The sequence below is a fragment of the Mesoplodon densirostris genome, chromosome 2, assembly GCF_025265405.1.
Source record: "Mesoplodon densirostris isolate mMesDen1 chromosome 2, mMesDen1 primary haplotype, whole genome shotgun sequence".
NCBI lineage: Eukaryota > Metazoa > Chordata > Mammalia > Artiodactyla > Ziphiidae > Mesoplodon > Mesoplodon densirostris.
In genome coordinates, this window is record NC_082662.1 from 35,988,351 (window position 1) to 36,015,089 (window position 26,739).

Sequence of the window (26,739 nt, forward strand, 5' to 3'; positions counted from 1 at the left end):
ACTGGATTTGTTCAGAAGACCAAAAGGAAGTATGATATCACATATTCAAAAAGAGGTTGATTTTACATATCCCAGACAATCCCTTTATTGGGCAGTGGGGCAGTGTAGGAGGCTTGGGCAGAGTCTAAACACTGTGGTCACAAAGATGATAAAATCTTTGCTTATGAGCTTAAAATAATCAGTGAACTTTTAGAATAATGAAATTTACAGTATAAGAAGTCACACCCTGGTTAATTTATTAATTTTCTCTAAGTTACCCTTTCCCGTTATTTGAAGAATCATTTCTCAGTACTTGGGGGGAGGTGAAAAACTATGAAATATATAAAAACTCTCTGGGAAATCAGGGAAAATAGCCATTTTGTGAAAGAACAAATGTATATACCACATAGCCAGTAATTTTTTTCCATAATAATGACTTTGAATTATTGAAAGAAGAGTGTTATTCTTATTCATTTATTCAACCAGGATTAATTATTAATTGAGTATCAATTTTTTTTTTTTTTTTTTTTTTGGCCATGCCACACGGCATGCGAGATCTTAGCCCCCCAGCCAGGGATCTTAGTCCCTTGACCAGGGATTGAATCCATGCCCCCTGCAGTGGAAGCACAGAATCCTAACCACTGGACCGCCAGGGAATTCCCATTAATTGTGTATCTATGATGTGCCAGGCCCTGTGTTAAGGTACATACAGCAGTAAATGAGGTAGACGTGGGCCTCATGGGAAAAAATAACATATTTGTGTTATTTGGATTCATATTTCCCAAAACACTCACACACACTATTTTATTTACTTCTTTAAGCAAGCAAGGAAGAAAATACATTTTAGACAGATTTTTGTCTGCAGTGTGCTGTGCAGTGATAATTTCAGAACCTCTTTCTGTGTATAGGGTTCTTTGACCTTCTGATAGCTATAGATTGTTCTACTTTTTAGTTCTTGTGTGTGTGTAGTTTTTAGTCTTCACCCCTGTTGTCAGGTTATGGTGCTAATACTTTGCTGCTTTCCATGTGTACTGTGTCTTATTAATCTCATAATGTGCAAATTTAGGTAACTATAGGCTGAGCACAGATACCAAATTTTAAACAATGCTCATAAATGGCAAATATATAGGGAAAAAACTGTGAGAGCCTCTATTATGAGTAACTCTGTGAGCTATATTGTTCATATGTGTTTTGTGACATCATTTGTGGCTGCTGATGGCCTTTGGGGGCTTAATTTCTGCTGTTCAACAGTATTCCTGGTGAGGTTGCAGTAGCTGAGTTCTAGATATTATTTTCCCACTATTCTTGAAACATATTTGAACCACCATTAATTATCTTAATTTTATAGGTTTAAAATGTAGTTTCCCATTTTTTTACTATGCTCTAGGCACTATACTTAATACTCTGTGTATATTAAGCAATACAATGAGGCAGAAATATTATTGTTGCCACTTTATAGATGAAGAAACTGAGGCTTTAGAGAGGTTAAATAATTGGCCTAGAATGACACTTTGTGGTGGAACCTGGTCCGTCTCCTTTACAGCCTGACCTTTTAACAGTTTTGTCATCTGCTTCCACTTGCTGAGAAACTCAAAGAAAGCATATAGTCCTCACGTCAAGCTAATTTTCTAAGGAAGGCTGGCAAGCTGGCTCCCAAAAGCCCTCCCAGGGTGTCTGTCTTAGATTATCTTGGTGAATTTATCTGTGATTTGCCCTTAGGCTTGCAGTCTCCAAAACTTTGATGTAATAGCCCCCACCCCCCAAAATAGATCTGAGTCTTGGGGATACATTTACATTAAACCAAACTTTCAAGACTGTTGGGTAAAATCAGAATGTCAATTAGGTATTCTTCTGTAATAATGAATAAATATCACTTGAACATGTGTAGATGAACCGTGCATTTACCCATAGCAAGCTAACCAGGGATCTTAGATACTTGCAGCTCTTAAGACAAGCAAATTGGATCTAGATTGCCTTTCTGACTAAACCAAGACAGGAACTGAAGGGCTAACAGGACTTGGGCAATTCAGTGTGGCAATTCTGTTATAAGCAAGATAAACTAGAATAATGACATGGGCTTTTCAGGACCTCATGAACAGGAAGCACACTGGACCAGGACTCAGGAAAAAGACAGTATCTTATCTATTGAACTGGAGAAGGTTGAATTCTTTGTCTACTCAGCATGGCTGTGTGTGCCTACCTTTCAGAAAATCTAAATAACTCCTCCTTTGGTCACGGGAGTTTTATTGTGCCAGAGAGACCTGGCAGGAGAGTGTGCTGTTGAGGAGTAACCGAAGGAGAATCACTGGGGAGTGAAAGGAAAGTGATGAGGAAACCTGGTAATTTAGTATCTCTTGCTAAATGTTCTCTTCCCCTTTGCCAACAGACACTATGTGCGCATGCGCACACGCAACCCACATACACGTTCACACACTGCATCTTAATATGTTGACTCGTTGAACTCCCTATTTAAAGCATGTTTTGCTCTAAAACTGCCCACGCTTCTGCTCCACTTCATTAATATGAAAAATAAGAAAGTTAATTTTCTATGCTTAATTACTTTTGTTCGTGTAACTTCTTCAATATTTTCACTCTAAAATAACAGGAGTTAAACTATAAGAACATGTACAACTAGCCATACGTGTAAAAGAGGAATTGGCTGTAGTTAAGCTAACTCCAAAAGCATTTACATGTGAATAATCACATTCTGACAACTGGAACCCATATTTTACCAACATTCTTTCAAATTGTCCATGTTCCCCTTGTAAAACGTTTGCTTTAGTATCCATCTTCTGGAGAAAAACTGAAATACCAGCAGCAAGAGGAGCTACAGCAACTTCGCCAGAATTTGCACCGGCTCCAGACTCTATGCAACTCAGCAGAAAAGGAGCTTCGATATGAGCGAGGAAAGAACTTGGACTTAAAGCAGCATAACAGCTTACTTCAGGAAGAAAGCATTAAGGTAACTCCAGTGGGCGTATCCTTCATTTAAGAGTCTCGATTGCTCAATTTACCCTGGGAATAAAGGAATCAAAATTCCTCGACTTGATAATTCATGACAGAGTCCCCAGATGGGTAGACAATATGAGCTATCTGGTAACTCCCTCCTTTAACTTCTCCCTACCGAGTAGGTACACAGCTCAATGGTTTCTCTGCTGCTGAAAGGCTGTGTGTGCTGTCAACCTGTAAATATGAAAAGGTTTAAGTTACTCAGTCTTTTGAAATCATTACCTAGACCTTTTAGCACTTAGTAAATTTCGATGACCTGAACTAAATCCCTGGTGGTACTGCCCTAGTTCTATCTCTGGATGTATTTGTCTCTAATAAATGCATTCATTATTATTGGTTGAATCAAATATCAACTGCACCAAGGCACAAATCATGAGAGGGCAAAGTTGTTCTTCCTGACATGAGTGCATCAGAAATTTGGGGGAACCTCCCCCAAACATGCTTGTTTTAAAATAATCTATATAGAACTGCCATCCACAGATTCATCTAAATTTTATGAAACACAGGGGACTTCCCTGGCGGTCCAGTGGTTAAGACTTCATGCTTCCACTGCAGGGGTCATGAGTTCAATCCCTGGTCAGGGAACTAAGATCCCGCATACCACACAGTGCAGCCAAAAAAAAGAGTAAGTTTTATGAACCACAAAAATGTTCAAACTGAACCACCATGTAAAATAGAACTTTCTCTGAATTGTGGTTCACTTCTGTAAACATATACTAGGAACCTAATATAAGCCCCTATATAAGATTCTGGAATTCAACATTCAACAAATATTTATTGAGCATCAGTCCTACACAAGGCAGGCCATCTTGTCAATTCTGAGGGTTTAATGATATGCAAAACAGACACAGTTCTTATCCCCTAATGCAGGGGTCAGCAAACTTTGACCTATGGGTCAAATCCTGCCTGCCTTCCATTTTTGTAAATAAAGTTTTATTGGCACACAGCCATACCTGTTTGTTGACATATTACTGACGGCTGCTTTTGCACTACCAAAGCAGATATGAGTAGTTCTGACAGAGACCATATGGCCCACAAAGGCTAAAATATTTACTATCTGGCCCTTTATATGAAAAGTTTGCCACCCCTAGTGTAGCAGGATCAATGACCTTATTCAAAAAGCAACATAAAAATGGATTAAGAAAGGTCCCTACTTTTAAGGAGCTCACAGTCTAGTAGGGGAGATATGGAGGAAAACAAATAGTCATTTATTTCAAACTTCAAAGGAAGCCCTTTTGGGAGTTCTAGGATTATTTGGATAAACTTCTTCCCTATCCTCACCCTTCATGATTTTTTGAATTTGATCATATTCCCTCAAGCCTTTGTATTTATTTTATTTTATTTTATTTATTTATTTATTTATTTATTTATTTTTTGCGGTACGCGGGTCTCTCACCACTGTGGCCCCTCCCATTGCGGAGCACAGGCTCCGGATGCACAGGATTAGCGGCCATGGCTCACAGGTGCAGCCTCTCCGTGGCATGTGGGATCCTCCTGGACCAGGGCACGAACCCATGTCCCCTGTATTTTTTTTAACAAATTTATTTTATTTATTTTTATTTTTGGCTGTGTTGGGTCTTCGTTGCTGTGTGCAGGCTTTCTCTAGTTGCGGTGAGTGGGGGCTACTCTTCATTGTGGTGCGCGGGCTTCTCATTGCAGTGGCTTCTCTTGTTGCAGAACACGAGCTCTAGGTGTGCGGGCTTCCATAGTTGTGGCTCACAGGCTCAGCAGTTGTGGCTTGCGGGCTCTAGAGCACAGGCTCAGTAGTTGTGGTGCACGGGCTTAGTTGCTCTGCGCCATGTGGGATCTTCCCAGACCAAGGCTTGAACCTGTGTCCCCTGCCGGCAGGCGGATTCTTAACCACTGCGCCACTAGGGAAGCCCCAAACCTTTGTAGTTTTAAATTAAACTCCAAATCTTTCTCACATTTTAAGACAACCTTTACCTTTCCCTTCAAACACCTTTCTTAGACCCTTTTAACTGTCCACTTTGAGCGTACTCAAGAAATACTACATCTTTGTCAAGGCACAATAACCATAACAACAGATCATGACATCTTATATATGGTTGGCACCCTATAAATATTTGTTGATTAATGAACGAGTCCTTCAGGGATGGGTAAATGAGAGCTTGATAAAAAGAGAAGATATCTTTTGTTCTGTTTTAAATCTCCTTCATGGTGGGGTAAATTATTTGCCATTTCAGTAATGAGACATCATTCTTTTGGCTGGTCCCTTGGACCAGGCATTTACGCAGAGTCATATGCAATAGCCAACTACGTTATAGTGACAGTTTGTCCACTTTATCTCTTATAAAGCTCTCAACCCTGAAAGGTAAACATTTTATAGATGAGAAAACTGTTCAGGGGACTTCCCTGGTGGTTCTAGTGGTAAAGAATCTGCCTTCCAATTCAGGGGACGTGGGTTTGATCCCAGATCAGGGAACTAAGATCCCACACACCGCGGGACAACTAAGGCCCGTGCACCACAACTGCTGAGCTCGCACCTCAACAAGAGAGCCCGTGTGCCGCAAATTACAGAGCCCACGCACTCCGGTGCCTGCGCACCACAGCTAGAGAGAGAAAACCCACATGCCACAACTACAGAGAAACCTGTGCGCCGCAACGAAAGATCCCGCATGCCTCACCAAAATCCTGCATGCTTCAACTAAGACCCGACACAGCCAAAAAACTAAAAAAATAAAGAAAATAAAAAAATATATATATATATACATATATTAAAAACTGTTCAAGTAGCAAAGCTAACAAATTGTGGAGTCAGAATTTAAACCCAGGTCTGTTTTTGTCTTTCCTGTGTAGAGTTATCTTTCTGTATTATCCCTTTCCTCAATTTAGGGTCATTTTCGAACCTCAGCTTTGCCAATTTACTTTTTAAAATCCACTCAGAGATAATCGAACTCTGGGTCTCTGGCTAATGTTAGGCGTACTTGTAAGACTGGTTAAGAAACCAGAATACTTATTCGTTGCTTTTAAACCTTTTTATTGTGAAATATAGCACTCAGGAAGTACACAAAACATAAATATACAGTTTAATGAATTGTTGCAAAGTGACTACCCCTGTAACCACCACCCAGGACAAGAAATAGCACATTGCCTGCACACCAGCAGCCCCTGCATACCTCTTTCCCACCATAATCCCATTTCCTTCCATCTTAGCAGGAACCCTAATTTAAGTAATTACTCTCTTGCTTTACTTTATAGTTTTACCATCTGTGTATTCCACACAGTATGGTTCAGTTTTGCCTGCTTTTGATTATTTTATAAATATAATCAATCAGTATACACGCCTTGTATCTGTCTTCTGATGATCTACTTTGTTTGGAAGATTCATCCATGTTGTGGTGTATAGCCATTGTTCATTCGTTTTCTTTGCAGTAGAGTATTCCACTGTAAGGAAATGCCATAATTTATTTATTATTTCTATGATTTATGGCCATATTGCCTGTTTCCACGTTGGGTATATCAAGAAGAATGCTATAGGCTTGCAGAGCTTCAGGCTGAGAGCGGTTCTGCCACCACCAATACTGAGACACTGTACTGAATCCTCTTCCTGGTGCTTAAATGCCCCGATCTGAAGCTTAAGAAGCCACCCTAGAGGCACATGTCATTGGCCAGAACAGCGTTTGCTCCAGTGTTGTCATCTTATTTCATCATTACCAGCATTACCAAAATGCTGAGCACTGTCTGTAAGACCAATGATCATAGATCTCAGAGGCCTTTAGCTTTCTTGACCTATGGAGTAGGTGGATAATATATTATGAAACCTATACGCCCTTTCTATTTATAATAAGTTTAAGTTTCATAATCCTGAACCAATCCAATGCACCAAATATTCCAACACTCAGTTTCTTCTTTTCTTTAGTTTCTTTGTTTCTTCTATTCATTATAAAATCCAAATAGAAACCGGTGGGACAGGAGATCAGTGGAAGAAGGGGGATTAACAGGATGATTTTAATCTGGCAAAGGCCACATCATTCAAGGCCAGGCAAGCTGGTGGGATATGTTCTCAGAGTGTTGGGGAAGCCACTGAAAGATTTAAGCAGGAGCGGGGGTCAAGTAGTTCAATTTATGTTTTTAAAAGAACACTTTGGCTGCAGTGTGGAGAACAGATTAGAAGGGAGTAAAAATGGAAGTGGCATGACCAGTGCTATTGCTATGGCCCAGGATAGAGAGGATGATGACCTAGCAAGGGTGGTGACAGAAATGATGAAAATGGATGCAAGATGTGTTGTAGAGGTAGAGTGACAGCATGTGCTGAATAGGCTCACTATGGCAAAGGAAGGCTCAAGGATGGCTCTCAGATCACTGGCCTGAACAAAAGGTTGGATGTTGGCCTTTACTGAAATCAGAAAGACTGAGAGAAGAACGCTTTTGGAGATATAAGCAGAATCAAGGAGTTCCATTTTGGCATGTATTGGCATAAAAGTGGTATTTTTAAATCATGAGAATGAACCTAGAGAGAGAACGATTCACTCTCTAGGAAGGCCTAGAATAGTCCAATAATGTTTAGAAGTTGAGTGCACTAGACTAGTCTACAAACTAAACCAAGAAGCAACAGCAGAGGTAAGTGAAAACTAGGAGAGGTGGGTGTCACAGACTCCAAGACAGGAGAACTTTTTGAGATGGATGGAGTAACTGCTACTAACAGGTCAGTTGTCCACTGGACTTAAATTCTGACCAGGGAAGGTCAGTAGTACTCTTGGCACTACTGAAGTAGTGGGAATGAAAGCCGGCTTGGAATAGATGGAAAACAAAAAAGGATGGAAACTCTTTAGACCATGTATGTATAGAAACCCTTAAGTAAATTCCTTTGTCCAGCTGCCGTCTGGCTGGATAGATTTTGGCAAACCCTACTAACACAGAGCAGCTCCAGAGAGGTAATCAGCCACATGACGTTGGTATTTGTCAGCTCTTGGGGGAATACACTTCCTTGAAAGCTGCTTATTCTAGCTCACATTCACATTCATTCCATGCTTATTTTTGTCACTTTTATTTATTCCCCACCTCTAGATCAAAATTGAACTCAGGCAGGCCCAGGAGAAGTTATTAGACAGCGCAAAGATGTGCTCTTCACTCACGGCTGAGTGGAAGCACTGTCAGCAGAAAATCAAGGAACTGGAGCTGGAAGTACTTAAACAGGCCCAAAGCATTAAATCACAGAAAAACCTACAGGAAAAGCTGGCTCAGGAGAAATCTAGAGTTGCTGATGCAGAGGAAAAGGTAATTATCTTCACACTTAATAAATAACATGCACTGGATACTACTACTGAAATCCTGTTTCCCTAAGGATTTTAAAAAATAGATACAGTGCAAACCTGATAGAATTCTAGGGGTTTTTTCACTCTCCCCTGCTTTCCTCTTTTGACGTCACCTGCTCCTACGGTTCCAGTGAATCTTGTGTTTTTTAAGACTGCATGAACTCAAAAAGGTAAATTTCATTCAAGCTATAACATGAACTTAAAGAATTGAGACCAAAGGACTTTATATTATTTATAAAGTATATTATTTATACTTTATATTATTAAGTCAAATTTTAAAGGACTTATTCTCCTGTCATTTGGATTGCCCGTTTATTTAATTTTTATTTTGTAACTTTTGGAGGGATGAGTGTTGTGAAATGAACCATTTTGAAATACCGCCCCTGCATTTTAGACTGCCTGACACCAGATGGCAGTAGTATGTCACACTTAAACGTTTTGATCTGTGGGTTTGGGAGTCAAATCTTACATAAAAAATATTTCATCAAACCACATAAATATAAAACAAACATCAAAATTAGATGATAACAATATGGCTTAAACTCAAAAACCCAATGTTGAGCTAAAGAAGCCAGCACAAAAGAGTTCATACTATGTAATTTCCCTTATATGAGGTTCAAGAATAGACAAAACTAAGCCGTTGGTGATAGGATAATGTCTTTATGAGGGGTATGGAAGGGGACATGAGGGAATCTTCTGTGGTGCTGGAAGTATTCTTTATCTTGGTCTGGAAGAGTTGGTTATATAAGTAAAACTTCACTGAGTATGTAAGATACGTGTACTTTATCATATGTATGTTATTACTTTTTAAAAAAGTAATTGGTAAAATTGATAAAGATTAGTAAAATTTTTAAATTTAGACATACTAAATATTGTTACTGGATTTTGTGCAACAGGAATGTATATTCTGACTGCAGCTGGAAGAGTAAACTAGTATAAACACTTCAGAACTCAATTTGGCATTAGATCTAGTTAAGTTAAAGATGTATATACCATGCAACCCAACACTTCTACTAGGCATAAACACTAGGGAAACTATTCTATATCAGTATACGGAAATATAATCATTTTCATGGTAACATTGTTCCAAACAGCAGAAAGTTGCAAACAACCCAAATGTTCACTGACATGAGATGGAAGAGGTAAACTGCATATTTGCACAACAGCATACAACAGTGAAAACGAATGAACTCTAGGTACTTGCTGTAGTTAATACAATATTGAATAAATACCAAATCACCAAAAACACAGTATGATTCCATTAATATGATGGTCAAAATAGTACAAAATAACAACTGAGTCATACAGAAATACATATTATTAAAAGAAAAAGCAAGAAAATGATTAACACAAAATTCAAGATATTGGTTTTCTCAGGTGAGGAGGGAAGGGGAGTGATCAAAGAGGGTCACAGAGTAGACTTCAAGCATATTGGAAATGTTCTGTTTCTTTTTTTTTTTTTTTTTTTTTTTTAATTTTATTTATTTATTTATGGCTGTGTTGGGTCTTCGTTTCTATGCGAGGGCTTTCTCTAGTTGTGGCAAGTGGGGGCCACTCCTCATCATGGTGCGTGGGCCTCTCACTATCGTGGCCTCTCCTGTTGCGGAGCACAGGCTCCAGACGCGCAGGCTCAGTAATTGTGGCTCACGGGGCCAGCCGCTCCGTGGCACGCGGGATCCTCCCAGGCCAGGGCTCGAACCCGTGTGTCCTGCATTGGCAGGCGGACTCTCAACCACTGCGCAACCAGGGAAGCCCCTGTTCTGTTTCTTAAGTTGGGTGGTGGGTTCAAAAGTTTGTCATTTGCCCGACAGAGAAGCCAATGGAGCAATACTTTCACCTGTGGAATTAAGATTGGCTATCTTTAAGGAAGCATTTGCCCTAGGCAGAACTAAATGGGGCAGCTCAAAGGAACTTGAGCTGGCCTCAGCTAACTGGCTGCCCACTGCCATTGCCCGTGAATCATTCTACATCTTCGCCTCTCCTATGGTGAGTGGGCTCTGCAGAGACCTAAGGCTAATGCAGTAAGCCCTTCTCTTAGAAGAGGACTGCCATTCACTGGCATCCACTGAAAGTCTGTGGGGAACATGGTGCCAGACCATTGTAAAGGGTTTGTTGTTGCATCAGGAATACAATAGAGGGAGAACAGCAATTCTGCTGAGAACTATATATCTGCCAAATATTTACTAAGCACCCACTACATACTAGTCATAATTTTAGGTGACATAAGGGTTTATAAAAAATATGTAAACAAATTAAAAGGAGATCTAATAAGAAAATTTTAATGACACTTTTAGTCTAACATGTAAATTCTAAAATAAAATCATATATCTCTCTTTCAAATTCATAAGTCTTATTCTTAGTTCTACCAGAGCATTAAAGAATGCACTACTGAGAATTCCCTGGTGGTCCAGTGCTAAAGAATCCACCTTCCAATGCAGGGGACGCAGGTTCAATCCCTGGTCGGGGAACTAAGATCTCACATGCTGTGGGGCAACTAAGCCCACATGCCACAACTACTGAGCTCACGCGCCTCAACTAGAGAGCCTGCATGCCACAAACTACAGAGCCCATGCGCCCTGGAGCCCACATGCCACAAGTAGAGAAAACCCACACACCACAACTAGAGAGAAGCCCGAGAGCGGAAACAAAATGTCCCGCATGCCTCAACCAAGATCCCGAGTGCTGCCAACTAAGACCCGACGCAGCCAAATAAATAAATATTTTTTAAAAAGAACAAAGAATGCACTACTGGTGCTAGGCAATATGCCAATAGGTACTTGGTTTGTAAGAGACTTCTATTTTGTTTTGAGATACTTATTCGTGAATTTAGCCACACCATGGAGAAACTAGACACTCTCACATGTTGCTGTTAGAGGTGTAAATTGGTCTAAAGCCTATGGAGACAGTTTGGCATTATCTGTTAAACAAACAAACAAATAATAATAACCTTTGCCCTAGCAAAATACACATCTCATAAGTTATTCTAAAAACATTGTTTGTAATAGTATTGTTTGGAATAGTAAAAGATTGGAATCAACCTAAATGTCCATCAGTAGGGGGCTAGTTAAATAAGTTATGGTATATCCTTACAGTGGAATGGTATGCAGCTGTAAAAGAGAAGACAATTCTATATATTATATAGAATATGGAAAAATCACCGAGTGTACTACTATAAAAAAAGCAAGGTGCATAAGTACATGTAATATACCATCATGTGTGTAAAAATGTTTGTATGAGGAAGAATAGTATTTGTTTAAATGTGCATAAATAAATCTCTGGAAGAGAACATAAGAAATTAATACCAGTGATTACCTATTTGGTGGAGGAAAACTGGAAGGAAGACAGGATAAGGATGGGAAAGAGACTTGTCACTCTAGCTTAGTTTACCCACATACACTAAATTACATGAATGTATTACATATTGCAAAAATTAGGTAACTTAATTCTAAAATTTAAATAAATCTAGTCACACTCTTTACTTTAGCTGAGATTTTTATGTTAGCACTACTGCTTGTGATTTATATGGTATTTCCCTAATTGGAAAATATGTCACACTCAAAGTTTTATGTGTAAACTCTTTTCATTTCAGGTTTTGGATCTGGAGCAGAAATTAGAACAGGCTCATAAAGTCTGTCTCACAGACACCTGTATTTTGGGGAAGAAGCAATTAGAGGAAAGGATAAAAGAAGCAATAGAAAATGAAGCTAAAGTAAAGCAACAATATCAGGAAGAACAACAGAAGAGGTAAGAGGAGCAAAGATGTCATTTTTCCATGGGCGAACCACGACTGAGTTTATGAGCAGCATCAGTTTACCACCGCATTTTCTCTTTGTCCCCACTGAAGTAAACTCAGTCATAAAGCCTCATATATTGATATATACATAGCACACTGCATTCTAATTGTTTATTTTCCTGCTTGTCTTTCATACTAGAGTGTGGAATTCTCAAGGGCAGGGGTTATTTCTTGTTCTGAAACACACTTGATGCACCAGTAAATCTTCTTGAATTAATGGATTGCCTATGAAATATGATACCCTGGGATTTGCTTTTCTAACTCTAACATGATTGGCACAAAATGCGTACTAGAATGTGGTTGGTGTTTTGTATTTATCAGCTGATTTTCTTCAAAGAAGATCCAAGTACTTTACAGGCATCTTAATCATTAATAAGCTGCTACTGGGTAGGAGCTGTCATGTTTGTTTCTAAAAGTATTTTGATTATTATTAGGATTCTTACTTAAATGATCTTCTTGTATATCCTAAACTTCAGTAACTGATGCTTCTTACTTCTATGGCACTCAGAATGATTCACGTATGTCTTAAGAAAAATATGGTTCTAACTACTGAAAATGTATATAGATATTCACATAAACTATTAAGCTCGGAAACTTACTTTAAGCTCCAGTTGGAAGCTCTAGCATAGAGCCTGGCACTCAGTAGGTGCTCAGCAAATATGTTGTGAATAAATGAATGTTTGAATGAATAATGAATTCACTCAGTTAGGTACGATAGAAAAATACTTGTCTCACTGCCGCTTCTACCAGGATGACACCCTCCTCCTGTTTTAATAATACAAATAGATCCTGAATAAACTACAATAAGTATACCTTTTAAAGCACTGCTCACAAAGCAAGAGAAAGCTCTAGGGCAAGCATACAATGAAACAAAACAAAAATAATGAATGGTAAACAAGCTTATAATTCAAGGGGCAGATAACACTATCAGCCCCAGGTTCAAGAGAGGCTGAGGTATTTTGCCACAAGGTAGGACAGCTGAACAAGAGACTCAAGTATGAGCTGGGCATCTTGAAGTAGCTAAGGTGTTCCTCAGTAGGCAGCTCCCTTGCTTCCTAAGAAAATCCAAATTATCTCTGGGGGAAAGCAACCTCAATTTAGATATTAAAGGACCCCCATGTATTAAGTTTAATCAAATATAAGCTTACAAACAAAAATCACCAAATAACACAAGGAAACTGGTTACCATGAATGAAAGTCAGCAGAAATAACAAACATCAGATTTATAACCCCCAAGAAGTTCACCAATTGGAATTAGGAAGACTAGATTGTAAAACAATTGTGTGAAGTTTATGAAGAAACAAAAGATGCAATCAAAGAATTGAACAGGGAAAAAGCTATTTAACTTTCCAGAAACCTGGATTCTTATGTTTGAAGTAGGAAGAGTGATACCAGTTCTATACATCTTTTGTGAATATTGGCTGAAAAGAAATACATAGAAGAGACCAGAGGGCAGAGAGCAGAAGCAAGAAGAACTACAGTCCTGCAGCCTGTGGAACAAAAAACACATTCACAGAAAGATAGACAAGATGAAAAGGCAGAAGGCTATGTACCAGATGAAGGAACAAGATGAAACCCTAGAAAAACACCTAAATGAAGTGGAGAAAGGCAACCTTCCAGAAAAAGAATTCAGAATAATGATAGTGAAGATGATCCAGGACCTCGGAAAAAGAATGGAGGCAAAGATTGAGAAGATGCAAGGAATGTGTAACAAAGACCTAGAAGAATTAAAGAACAAACACCTAGAAAAATTAAAAAACAGACAAACAGAGATGAACAATACAATAACTGAAATGAAAAATACACTAGAAGGAATCAATAGCAGAATAACTGAGGCAGGAGAATGGATAAGTGACCTGGAAGACAGAATGGTGGAATTCACTGCCATGGAACAGAATAAAGAAAAAAAAATGCAAAGAAATGAAAACAGCCTAAGAGACCTCTTGGACAACATTAAATGCAACAACCTTCACATTATAAGGGTCCCAGCAGGAGAAGAGAGAGAGAAAGGACCCGAGAAAATATTTGAAGAGATTATAGTCAAAAAACTTCCATAACATGGGAAAAGAAATAGACACCCAGGTCCAGGAAGTGCAGAGAGTCCCAGGCAGGATAAACCCAAAGAGAAACATGCCGAGACACATAGTAATCAAATTGACAAAAATTAAAGACAAAGAAAAATTATTGGAAGCAACAAGGGAAAAATGACAAATAGCATACAAAGGAACGCCCAAAAGGTTAACAGCTGATTTCTTAGCAGAAACTGTACAAGTCAGAAGGGAGTGGCACAATATATTTAAAGTGATGAAAGGGAAGAACCTACAACCAAGATTACTATACCTGACAAAGATCTCATTCAGATTCGAAGGAGAAATCAAAAGCTTTACAAACAAGCAAAAGCTAAGAGAATTCAGCACCACCAAACCAGCTCTACAACAAATGCTAAAGGAAATTCTCTATGTGGGAAACATAAGAGAAGAAAAGGACCTACAAAAAACAACCCATAACAATTAAGAAAATGGTACTAGGAACATACATATCGATAATTACCTTAAACGTGAATGGATTAAATGCTCCAACCAAAAGACACAGGCTCACTGAATGGGTACAAAACCAAGACCTATATATATGCTGTCTACAAGAGACCCACTTCAGACCTAGGAACACATACAGACTGAACGTGAGGGGATGGAAAAAGATATTCCATGCAAATGGAAATCACAAGAAAGCTGGAGTAGCAATACTCATATCAGATAAAATAGACTTTAAAATAAAGAATGTTACAAGAGACAAGGGAGAACACTAGCTAATGATCAAGGGATCAATCCAAGAAGAAGATATAACAATTATAAATATATATGCACCCAACATAGGAGCACCTCAACATAAGGCAACTGCTAACAGCTATAAAAGAGGAAATCGACAGTAAGAAAATAATAGTAGGGGATTTTAACACCTCATCCAAACAGAAAATTAATAAGGAATCACAATCTTTAAATGACACAATAGACCACATAGATTTAATTGATAGTTATAGGACATTCCACCCAAAAAACAGCAATTACACTTTCTTCTCAAGTGCACATGGAACATTCTCCAGGAAAGGTCACATCTTGGGTCACAAATGAAGCCTTGGTAAATTTAAGAAAATTGAAGTCACATCAAGCGTCTTTTCTGACCACAATGCTATGAGATTAGAAATCAGTTACGGGGGGGAAAAACATAAAAAACACAAACACATGGAGGCTAAACAATACACTGCTTAATAACCAAGAGGTCACGGAAGAAATCAAAGGGGAAATCAAAAAATACTTAGAGACAAATTACAACAAAAACACAATGATCCAAAACCTATGGGATGCAGCAAAAGCAGTTCTAAGAGGGAAGTTTATAGCAATACAAGCCTACCTGAAGAAACAAGAAAAATCTCAAATAAACAATCTAACGTTATGCCTAAAGGAAATAGTGAAAGAAAAACAAACAAAACCCAAAGTTGGCAGAAGGAAAGAAGTCATGACGATCAGATCAGAAATACATGAAAAAGAAAGGAAGAAAGCAATAGCAAAGATCAATAAAACTAAAATTTGTTCTTTGAGAAGATAAACAAAATTGATAAACCTTTAGCCAGACTCATCAAGAAAGAAAGGGAGAAGACTCAAATCTATAGAATTAGTAATGAAAAAGGAGAAGTAACAACTGACACTGCACAAATACAAAGAATCATGAGAGATTACTATAAGCAACTATATGCCAATAAAATGGACAACCTGGAAGAAATGGACAAATTCTTAGAAAAGCACAACCTTCTGAGATGGAACCAGGCAGAAACTGAAAATATAAACAGACCAATCACAAGCATTGAAATTGAGACTGCGATTAAATATCTTCCAACAAACATAAGCCCAGGATCAAATGACTTCACAGGCGAATTCTATCAAACATTTAGAGAAGAGCTAACACCTATCCTTCGCCAACTCTTCCAAAATACAGCAGAGGGAGGAACACTCCCAAACTCATTCTATGAGGCCACCATCACCCAGATACCTAAACCAGACAAAGATGTCACAAAGAAAGAAAACTACAGGCCAATATCACTGATGAACATAGATGCAAAATTCCTCAACAAAATACTAGCAAACAGAATCCAACAACACATTAAAAGTATCGTACAGCATGATCAAGTGGGGTTTATCCCAGGAATGCAAGGATTCTTCAATATACAGAAATCAATGAATGTGATAAATCATATTAACAAACTGAAAGAGAAAAACCATATGATGATCTCAATAGATGCAGAAAAAGCTTTCGACAAAATTCAACACCAATTTATGATTAAAACCTTCCAGAAAGTAGGGATAAAGGGAACTTACCTCAACATAATAAAGGCCATATATGACAAACCCACAGCCAACATCATTCTCAATGGTTAAAAACTGAAACCATTTCCACTAAGATCAGGAACAAGACAAGGTTGCCCACTCTCTCCTCTGTTATTCAACATAGTTTTGGAAATTTGAGCCACAGCAATCAGAGAAGAAAAAGAAATAAAAGGAATCCAAATTGGAAAAGGAGAAGTAAAGCTGTCACTGTTTGCACATGACATGATACTATACGTACAGAATCCTAAAGACACTACTAAAAAATGACTAGAGCTAATCAATGAATTTGGTAAAGTAGCAGGATACAAAATTAATGCATAGAAATCTGTTGCGTCCCTATACACTAATGATGAAAAATCTGAAAGAGAAATTAAAGAAACAATCCCATTTACCATTGCAACAAAAAGAATAAAATACCTAGGAATAAACCTACCTAAGGAGACAAAAGACCTGTATGCAGAAAACTATAAGACACTGATGAAAGAAATTAAAGATGATTCAAACAGATGGAGAGATATACCATGTTCTTGGATTAGAAGAATCAACATTGTGAGAATGACTCTACTACCCAAAGCAATCTACAGATTCAATGCAATACCTATGAAACTATCAATGGCATTTATCACAGAACTAGAACAAAACATTTCACAATTTGTATGGGAACACAAAAGACCCTGAATAGCCAAAGCAATCTTGAGAAAGAAAAACAGAGCTGGAGGAATCAGGCTCCCTGACTTCAGACTATACTATAAAGCTACAGTAATCAACACAGTATGGTACTGGCACAAAAACAGAAATATAGATCAATGGAACAGGATAGAAAGCCCAGAGAGAAACCCACACACCTATCGTCAACTAACCTATGACAAAGGAGGCAAGGATATACAGTGGAGAAAAGACAGTCTCTTGAATAAGTGGTGCTGGGAAAACTGGACAGCTACATGTAAAAGAATGAAATTAGAACACTCCCTAACACCATACACAAAAATAAACTCAAAATGGATTGAAGACCTAAATGTAAGACCAGACACTATAAAACTCTTAGAAGAAAACATAGGAAGAGCTCTCTTTGACATAAATCACAGCAAGATCTTTTTTGATCTACCTCCTAAAGAAAGGGAAATAAAAACAAAAATAAACAAATGGGACCTAATGAAACTTTGAAGTTTTGCAGAGCAAAGGTAACTACAAACAAGACGAAAAGACAGCCCTCAGAATGGGAGAAAACATTTGCAAACTAATCAACGGAGAAAGGATTAATCTCCAAAATATATAAACAGCTCATGCAGCTCAATATTAAAAAAACAAACAACCCAATAAAAAAATGGACAAAAGACCTAAATAGACATTTCTCCAAAAAAGACATACAGATGGCCAAGAAGCACATGAAAAGCTGCTCAACATCACTAATTATTAGAGAAATGCAAATCAAAACTACAATGAGGTATCACCTCACACCAGTTAGAATGGGCATCATCAGAAAATCTACAGACAACAGATGCTGGAGAGGGTGTGGAGAAAAGGGAACCCTCTTGCATGGTTGGTGGGAATGTAAATTGATACAGCCACTATGGAGAACAGTATGGAGGTTCCCTCAGAAACTAAAAATAGAATTACCATATGACCCAGCAATCCCACTACTGGGCATATACCCAGAGAAAACCATAATTCAAAAAGACACATGCACCCCAGTGTTCATTGCAGCACTATTTACAATAGCCAGGTCAGGGATGCACCCTAAATACCCATCGACAGACGAATGGGTAAAGATGTGGTACATATATACAATGGAATATTACTCAGCCATAACAAGGAACGAAATTGGGTCATCTGTAGAGACGTGATTGGATCTAGAGACTGTCATACAGAGTAAAGTAAGTCAGAAAGAGAAAAACAGATACTATATATTAAAGCATATATGTGGAACCTAGAAAAATGATACAAATGGACTGGTTTGCAGGGCAGAAATAGAGACACAGATGTAGAGAACAAACATATGGACACCAAGGGGGGAAAGTGGTAGGGAGTGGTGGTGTGATGAATTGGGAGATTGGGATTGACAAATATACACTAATATGTATAAAATGGATAACTAATAAGAAAAGAAAAAGAAATATGTAGAAGAAATATGTGAACTAAGTATAGGAAAATGAAATATGGAGGGAAGTTATTTTCCACAGCAAAGGAGACTATCTACTACACATTGTTTTGTAACCTGTGGAAAGCAACCCCAATTTAGATAATTATGTTGTAACCTATTTTTTCACTTAAAATAGTATAATCTGTTTACCTGCCATTAAATCTTCTTCTAGAACATTATTTTAATAACATGCCATAATTTACTTACTCAGTCCTTTATTGTTGGACATCTACGTTTTTCCCAGTTTCTTGCTATAGGAAAGAATAACATAATATATACCTCCTAGCCAAATTTTTACACATATCCTTTATTTCCTTGGGATAAATTCCAGCAAGTATAATATAATATAACTGCCTATCATAAAATTTCAAATATTGAAGAGCTATATAAAATAAAAGGCATACGTTCTTCAGAATTTTACCCTTCAGCAATAACCACTTTAAGTGGTTGCTATGTATTTCTCATACTTTTTTCTATGTTTATGCATATATTTTTATTCTAGTTTTATTTTCTTTTAAGTTGAATCATTTTACTCTATTGCTTTGGAATTTGCATTTTTAACCTAACAATATAACATGGACATCTTATTAGCCACTTAGTAGCTGCATCACCTTGGGCAAGTTTCTTATCCTCTGTGCCTGTCCACACCTACCTCATAGTATCAGTGTGTGGATTGGATGAGTTATAGCAGTTGGCTTGTATCAGTGTCTGGCACATACTAAGCACTGTATCAGTCAGGGTTCAAACAAAGAAGTAAAACCGGTAGGAGTCATATATGTTTATCAATAATAAGAGATTTGTTACAGAGAGCTGGTCTTATACAGTTGTGGGAACAGGTTACACAGTCTGTAAGGCTGTCATCTTTGTTTCTTATGCTGGACCTCGAAGTCTGCAGGGCAACCAGTCAGGAAGTGAAAATGGATATAAAGTGAGGGAGAGCTGGAACCCATGAGCACAAGCTGAACCACAGAGGCTGGCCTAGAACCCAGGTCAGTTTCACTACCTCCAACCTTGATAAAGTAGGGAGAAGCTGGTCCCCCTCATCAAGGAGCTAAAAAGACCTGGCCCAGGAGATGGAGAAGATGAAGGAGGATGAGAGGGAAGGTGGAGCAGTTGCAGACCCAGCTGTCACCTCACGCCACGGTGAGCAGCAGATAAGCATCAACAGTATGAGCTGCAGAAGCACCTGCTCTGACTTTCCAAGTGTAAAAATGCTTCACTTCCACCCTCCAAATCTTGTGCAAATAGGTCTCTTGTAGCCCACTCTAACCAGAAACATACATGGAAGGAATTCCTAGCCAAGTTGACACATTTTACAAAGCCACTACTACCAAGATGTTATTATGGTTGTTATTTCTATGTTCGATGTTACTGTTGTCAAAATCATCATCTTCTTCTCTTCAGCGAAGTGGAATATTCATTTTGGCTAGAAAAAAAATGTTTGGGGATAAGGGAAGTGGCAAAAAAAAAAAAAAAAAAAAAAAAGAGGCTAGAAAGGTAAGGTAGGCTTAGTCATGCTGAGCCTAACTAGCCACATTATGGAGTTTGCACTTGTTCGTGGGTGAGATTGGTCTATAGTTTTCCTTTCTTGTGTCTTTATCTGGTTTTGCTCTTAGGGTATGCCGGCCTCATAGAATTAGTTAGGAAGTGTCCCCTCTTCTTCAATTTTTCTGGAAGAGATTGTAGAGAACTGGTATCATTTCTTCCTTAAATATTTGGTAGAATTCACCATCTAGGCCTAGTGCTATATTTTTTGGAAGGCTATGAATTATTGATTCAGTTTCTGTAATAGATATAGGCCAGTTCAGATTATCTATTTCTCCTTGTGTAAATTTTAGTAGATTGCATCTTTCAAGGAATTGGTCCATTTTATCTGTTATCCAATTTGTGGGCATAGAGTTGTTCATACTATCCCTCTATTGTCCTTTTAATGTCCATAGGAGCAGTAGTGATGATGATGATCCTGCTTTCATTTCTATTATTAGTAATTTGTGTGTTCTCTACCCTGGCTAGAGGTTTATCCATTTTATTGAGTTTTTCAAAGAACCAGCTTTGGTTTTATGGTTTTTCTCTACTGTTTTCCTGTTTTCAGTTTTATTGATTTCTCCTCAAATCTTTATTATTTCTTTTCTTCTGCTTTATTTAGGCTTATATCAGTCTTCTTTCTCTAGTTTCCTAAAGTAGAAGCTTAGATTATTGATTTTCAATCTTGCTTCTTTTATAATATTTGCATTTAATGCTGTAAGTTTCTCTCCAAGTACTGCTTTTGCCACATCCCACAAATTTTGTAAGTTGTGTTTTCATTTTCATGTAAAATACACGTAGTTTAAAATAATTTTAAGATTTGTCTTTGACACATGTATTGTTTTGATAGAAGTATGTTTGTTTAATTTCCAAATATTTTGTGATTTTCCACCTTTCTGTTATGGATTTATAGTTTCATAATATTTTAAACAGTTGTATAGCATTTTGGTACATAGATATATCATAATTTATATTAAATGTTTTTTAGACTTTTTGCTGTTATAAAACAATTTTTTAAAATATTTTATTTATTTATTTATTTGGTTGTGCTGCGTCTTGGTTGCAGCAGGCAGCCTCCTTAGCTGCAGCTTGCCGACTGCTTAGTTGTGGCATGCAAACTCTTAGTTGCAGCATGCATGTGGGATCTAGTTCCCCGACTAGGGATCAAACCCGGGCCCCCTGCATTGGGAGCATGGAGACTTAATCACTGTGCCACCAGGGAAGTCCCTAAAATAATTTTATAATTACTATCCTGACACATAAGACTTGTAACTATAACAAAGTATGAGAAGCGTTATACTAAGGGAGGTTTAGGATGCTCAGATAACACATAGCAGGGACACTTAATTTGGTCTAGGAAGCTCGAGAAAGCCTTCCTGAAAGAAAGCTATTTAAGCTGAGAGTCAAGTAGTTGTTATGGGAAAACTAAGTGGAAAATATCAGGCAAAGGAAGGCCTGGAAGAGGAGGATAGGGAAAAGGTTGGAGTTGCAGGGGAGGAATAAATGTGGAGAATGACTTGTTTCAGGAAGTGAAAAAGTGCATTTTGCCTGGAACAAAATGTTTGAGGGTAGAGGAAGTGGCAAGAAAATGAGGCTAGAATGGTAAGCTAGCTAACAAACCATATTAAAGGAATTCCCCCACTGCTGAGAGCCCGGGTGGGTTCAGTCCCTGGTTGGGGAACTAAGATCCCAAAGTCCAAAAAAAGAATTTTTACTTTATCTTAAGAGTAAAGGAGAATGCTACAGCAGTGTTAACACGTGTGCATTAGTATCAATAGTGTTTGTAACTAACAACCCTATATTAAATCAAGAAGATGATGGGATTCAACTCGTAAAGCACTGAGAACAAGTACAAAGAATATAGAATCCCGGGGACTTCCCTGAGGGTCCAGTGGTTAAGACTCCTCGCTTCCACTGCAGGGGGCATGGGTCTGATTGCTGGACACGGCCAAAAAAAAAAAAAAAAAAAAAGAAAGAAAGAAAGAATAAAGAATTGGGAATTAGAGCCCTACCTCCAACTTTTCCTATAGCCGTGTGACCTGGAGCAAGTTCATTAAACCTGTCTGTGCCACAGCTTCCTCTGGTAAATAAGGAAAATTATTTCTTCTTCATCGGGTGGTTTTCAGGAATGAGAGAGAAAACTAAGAAAAGCTTCTGTCACAAAGGAGTTTCCTTTGATGTTGGTCCCTTTATCTTATGGACACCTACCTTACCTCAGTGAACCAAAAAAAAATCCCCTGTGTCCAGTATAACAATTTTAGGTCGAAGAGTTTCTTTTGCAGAGCTTTGCAATTCAGTGTGGTTTAATGTACATTAATTGCCCTCAGGAAACTCCTAGATCAGAATATGAATGAGCTACGAAAGCAATTGAAAATCTTAAAGGACAAAGAGAATCAACTGGAAATGACCAGTTCTCAGCAACAATCCAGAATTCAGCAACAAGAGGCCCAACTTAAACAATTGGAAAATGAAAAAAGAAAATCTGATGAGGTAAGAAAGCAAATAGGTATGCTTCTGTTTCCCTATTCCCTTAGACCTAATTGATAGCTAATAACAGCTAATAATTATTGAATGCCTAGCACTTTACCCATTAAGTTTAGTCAGGATTCAGTCAGGAAAGCAAAATCTACTCTAGGTATTGCAAGCAACAAGGAATTTAACATGGAGAAGAACATGCTTACAGAACTGTTGGAAGGGAGAGGTAGGGATGAGTAGAAGGTTGCCAGTTTTCAATAAATCCAGAAGTTCAGAAATCACAGGGAAACCAACTCCTGCAGCACCAAAGTGGGAGATTTGCAGGAACTCTCCCTGAAGTCCTTACAAAAGTCTCATCTGCTGTCTTCCCATTCATCTACCTGGTAGTGTTACCCGGATACTGGATTTGCCTCGTCGTAGGTGTTGAGCCAAAAGATACAGCCAAGCCAAAGAACAGGAGAAGGAAGGATTTGTTACTTGCAGCAAGTAAGAACACTAGGGCTCTCTCCCAAAGCAGTGTCTCCTTGAACAGCAAAATTGGGGAAGTTTTAAGCTAAGGGTACATGCATATTCATGAAGGAGCTTGCGCAGAGGAGAATTCAGCATAGAATTGGGGCAAAGGTCCATAGAGTCCAAGCTTTAGTTGATTGAAGTCATGAGGGTCAACATCATCATTCTGTCCTCCACCTAGGTGGGGGTCTTACTTCCTGTAGAACTCAAAGACGTGTATCAGATTGTTATGTATATCCATTGAGGAGGAACTAGGACTAGATTTATCGCTGAACTATTGTTTCTTGACTGCTCTTCCTTTGTTCTTACATTTCCTCACTCCCCTTAAGATCATTAATTACTGAGACCTGTTCAAGGGCAAGCATCGTGGCCAGGCTTAGATCACAAAATGGATTAGGCCAAAAGTGGCTTCTGTCAAGAAAGCCATGCCTGGTTCTTTCTCCAGAGACCCCCTACCATATCTGCTTCCAGTAGTGCTAGAGGAGAACAGTGGCTTTTCCTGTGCTTTCCCCATGCTTTCCAAACTGTGTGCAGCTGCCTTTCATTTGCAGAAACCAAACTGGAACTCTGCTGTCAAGGGAGTTTGGGAAATGTTTTCAGACTTCCAACCTTGCAGCACAGGGGACAGCTTAGAAAAATAGGGGCCCTGGTAAGCAATGTAACAGTCCACTTTGTATAGTCAGCTTCCAAACAAACCTTTTACCCAATATTTAACCTTAAAAACAATAAGAAGAATAGTATGCTTTAGAAGCAAGAACAACTACAATTCTTCAGCCTGTGGAAGGAAAACCACATTCACAGAAAGATAGACAAAATGAAAGGGCAGAGGACTTTATACCAGATGAAGGAACAAGATAAAACTCCAGAAAAACAACTAAATGAAGTGGATAAAGGCAACCTTCCAGAAAAAGAATTCAGAATAATGATAGTGAAGATGATCCAGGACCTCAGAAAAAGAATGGAGGCAAAGATCGAGAAGATGCAAGAAATGTTTAACAAAGACCTAAAGAATTAAAGAACAAACACCTAGAAGAATTAAAAAACAAACAAACAGAGATGAACAATACAATAACTGAAATGAAAAATACACTAGAAGGAATCAATAGCAGAATAACTGAGGCAGAAGAATGGATAAGTGACCTGGAAGACAGAATGGTGGAATTCACTGCCATGGAACAGAATAAAGAAAAAAGAATGAAAACAAATGAAGACAGCCTGAGAGACCTCTGGGACAACATTAAATGCAACAACATTCACATTATAGGGGTCTCAGAAGGAGAAGAGAGGAGAAAGGAGAAGAGAGGAGAAAGGACCCGAGAAAATATTTGAAGAGATTATAGTCAAAAACTTTCATAACATGGGAAGGGAAATAGCTACCCAAGTCCAGCAAACACAGAGAGTCCCAGGCAGGATAAACCCAAGGAGAAACACACCGAGACACATAGTAATCAAACTGACAAAAATTAAAGACAAAGAAAAATTATTGGAAATAACAAGGGAAAAATGGCAAATAGCATACAAGGGAACTCCCAAAAGGTTAACAGCTGATTTCTCAGCAGAAACTCTACAAGCCAGAAGGGAGTGGCACAATATATTTAAAGTGATGAAAGGGAAGAACCTACAACCAAGATTACCATACCTGGGCTTCCCTGGTGGCGCAGTAGTTGGGAGTCTGCCTGCCGATGCAGGGGACGCGGGTTTGTGCCCTCGTCTGGGAGGATCCCACGTGCCGCGGAGCGGCTGGGCCCGTGAGCCATGGCTGCTGGGCCTGCACGTCCAGAGCCTGTGCTCCGTAACGGGAGGGGCCACAACAGTGAGAGGCCCGCATACCGCAAAAAAAAAAAAAAGATTACTATACCTGACAAGGATCTCATTCAGATTTGAGGGAGAAATCAAAAGCTTTACAGACAAGCAAAAGCTAAGAGGATTCAGCACCACCAAACCAGCTCTACAACAAATGCTAAAGGAACTTCTCTAAGTGGGAAACACAAGAGAAGAAAATGACATACAAAAAAAAAAGCCCATAACAATTAAGAAAATGGTACTAGGAACATACATATCGATAATTACCTTAAACGTGAATGGATTAAATGCTCCAACCAAAAGACACAGGCTTGCTGAATGGATACAAAAACAAGACCCATATATATGCTTTCTACAAGAGACCCACTTCAGACCTAGGGACACATACAGACTGAAAATGAGGGGATAGAAAAAGATATCCCATGCAAATGGAAATCAAAAGAAAGCTGGAGTAGCAATACTCATATCAGATAAAATAGTCTTTAAAATAAGGAATGTTACAAGAGACAAGGAAGGACACTACATAATGATCAAGGGATCAATCCAAGAAGAAGGTATAACAATTATATATGCACCCAACATAGGAGCTCCTCAATACATAAGGCAACTGCTAACAGCTATAAAAGAGGAAATCGACAGTAAGAAAATAATAGTAGGGGACTTTAACACCTCACCTACACCAATGGACAGATCACTGAGACAGAAAATTAATAAGGAAACACAACCTTTAAATGACACAACAGACCAGCTAGATTTAATTGATAGTTATAGGACATTCTATCCAAAACCAGCAGATTACACTTTCTTCTCAAGGGCACACGGAACATTCTCCAGGATAGATCACATCTTGGGTCACAAGTCAAGCCTCGGTAAACTTAAGAAAATCGAAATCATATCAAGCATCTTTTCTGAGCACAATGCTATGAAATTAGAAATCAATTACAGGAAAAAAAATAAAAAACACAAACACATGGAGGTAAACAATACGTTACTAAATAACCAAGAGATCACTGAAGAAATCAAAGAGGAAATCAAAGAATACTTAGAGACAAATGACAAGAAAAACACAATGACCCAAAACCTATGGGATACAGCAAAAGCAGTTCTAAGAGGGAAGTTTTTAGCAATACAAGCCTACCTCAAGAAACGAGAAAAATCTCAAATAAACAATCTAACCTTACACCTAAAGGAACTAGAGAAAGAAGAGCAAACAAAACCCAAAGTTAGTAGAAGGAAAGAAATCATAAAGATCAGAACAGAAATAAATGAAATAGAAACAAAGAAAACAATAGCAAAGATCAATAAAACTAAAATTTGTTCTTTGAGAAGATAAACAAAATTGATAAATCTTTACCCAGACTCATAAAGAAAAAGAGGGAGAAGACTCAAATCAATAAAATTAGAAATGAAAAAGAAGTTACAACAGACACTGCAGAAATACAAAGCATCCTAAGAGACTACTACAAGCAACTATATGCCAATAAAATGGACAATGTTGAAAAAATGGACAAATTCTTTGAAATGTATAACCTTCCAAGTCTGAACCAGGAAGAAATAGAAAATGTGAACAAACCAATCACAAGTAATGAAATTGAAACTGTGATTAAAAATCTTCCAACAAACAAAAGTCCTGGACCAGATGGCTTCACAGGTGAATTCTATCAAACATTTAGAGAAGAGCTAACACCCACCCTTCTCAAACTCTTCCAAAAAATTGCAGAGGAAGGAACACTCCCAAACTCATTCTATGAGGCCACCATCTCCCTGATACCAAAGCCAGACAAAGATACTACAAAAAAAGAAAATTACAGACCAGTATCACTGATGAATACACATGCAAAAATCCTCAAC

At 38.3% G+C, this 26,739-nt stretch overlaps 1 protein-coding gene across 1 annotated transcript in view; it reads left to right on the plus strand.

Annotated features, from left to right (window-relative positions):
• CCDC30 (coiled-coil domain containing 30) overlaps window positions 1–26,739 on the plus strand; it is a 144,917-nt gene that overhangs the window by 87,402 nt on the left and 30,776 nt on the right. Inside the window, exons 11-14 of the mRNA XM_060082790.1 lie at window positions 2,762–2,941; window positions 8,017–8,226; window positions 11,854–12,008; window positions 22,428–22,590. Coding sequence (XP_059938773.1) covers window positions 2,762–2,941; window positions 8,017–8,226; window positions 11,854–12,008; window positions 22,428–22,590 — 708 coding nt within the window. The remainder of the gene's footprint in view (window positions 1–2,761; window positions 2,942–8,016; window positions 8,227–11,853; window positions 12,009–22,427; window positions 22,591–26,739) is intronic.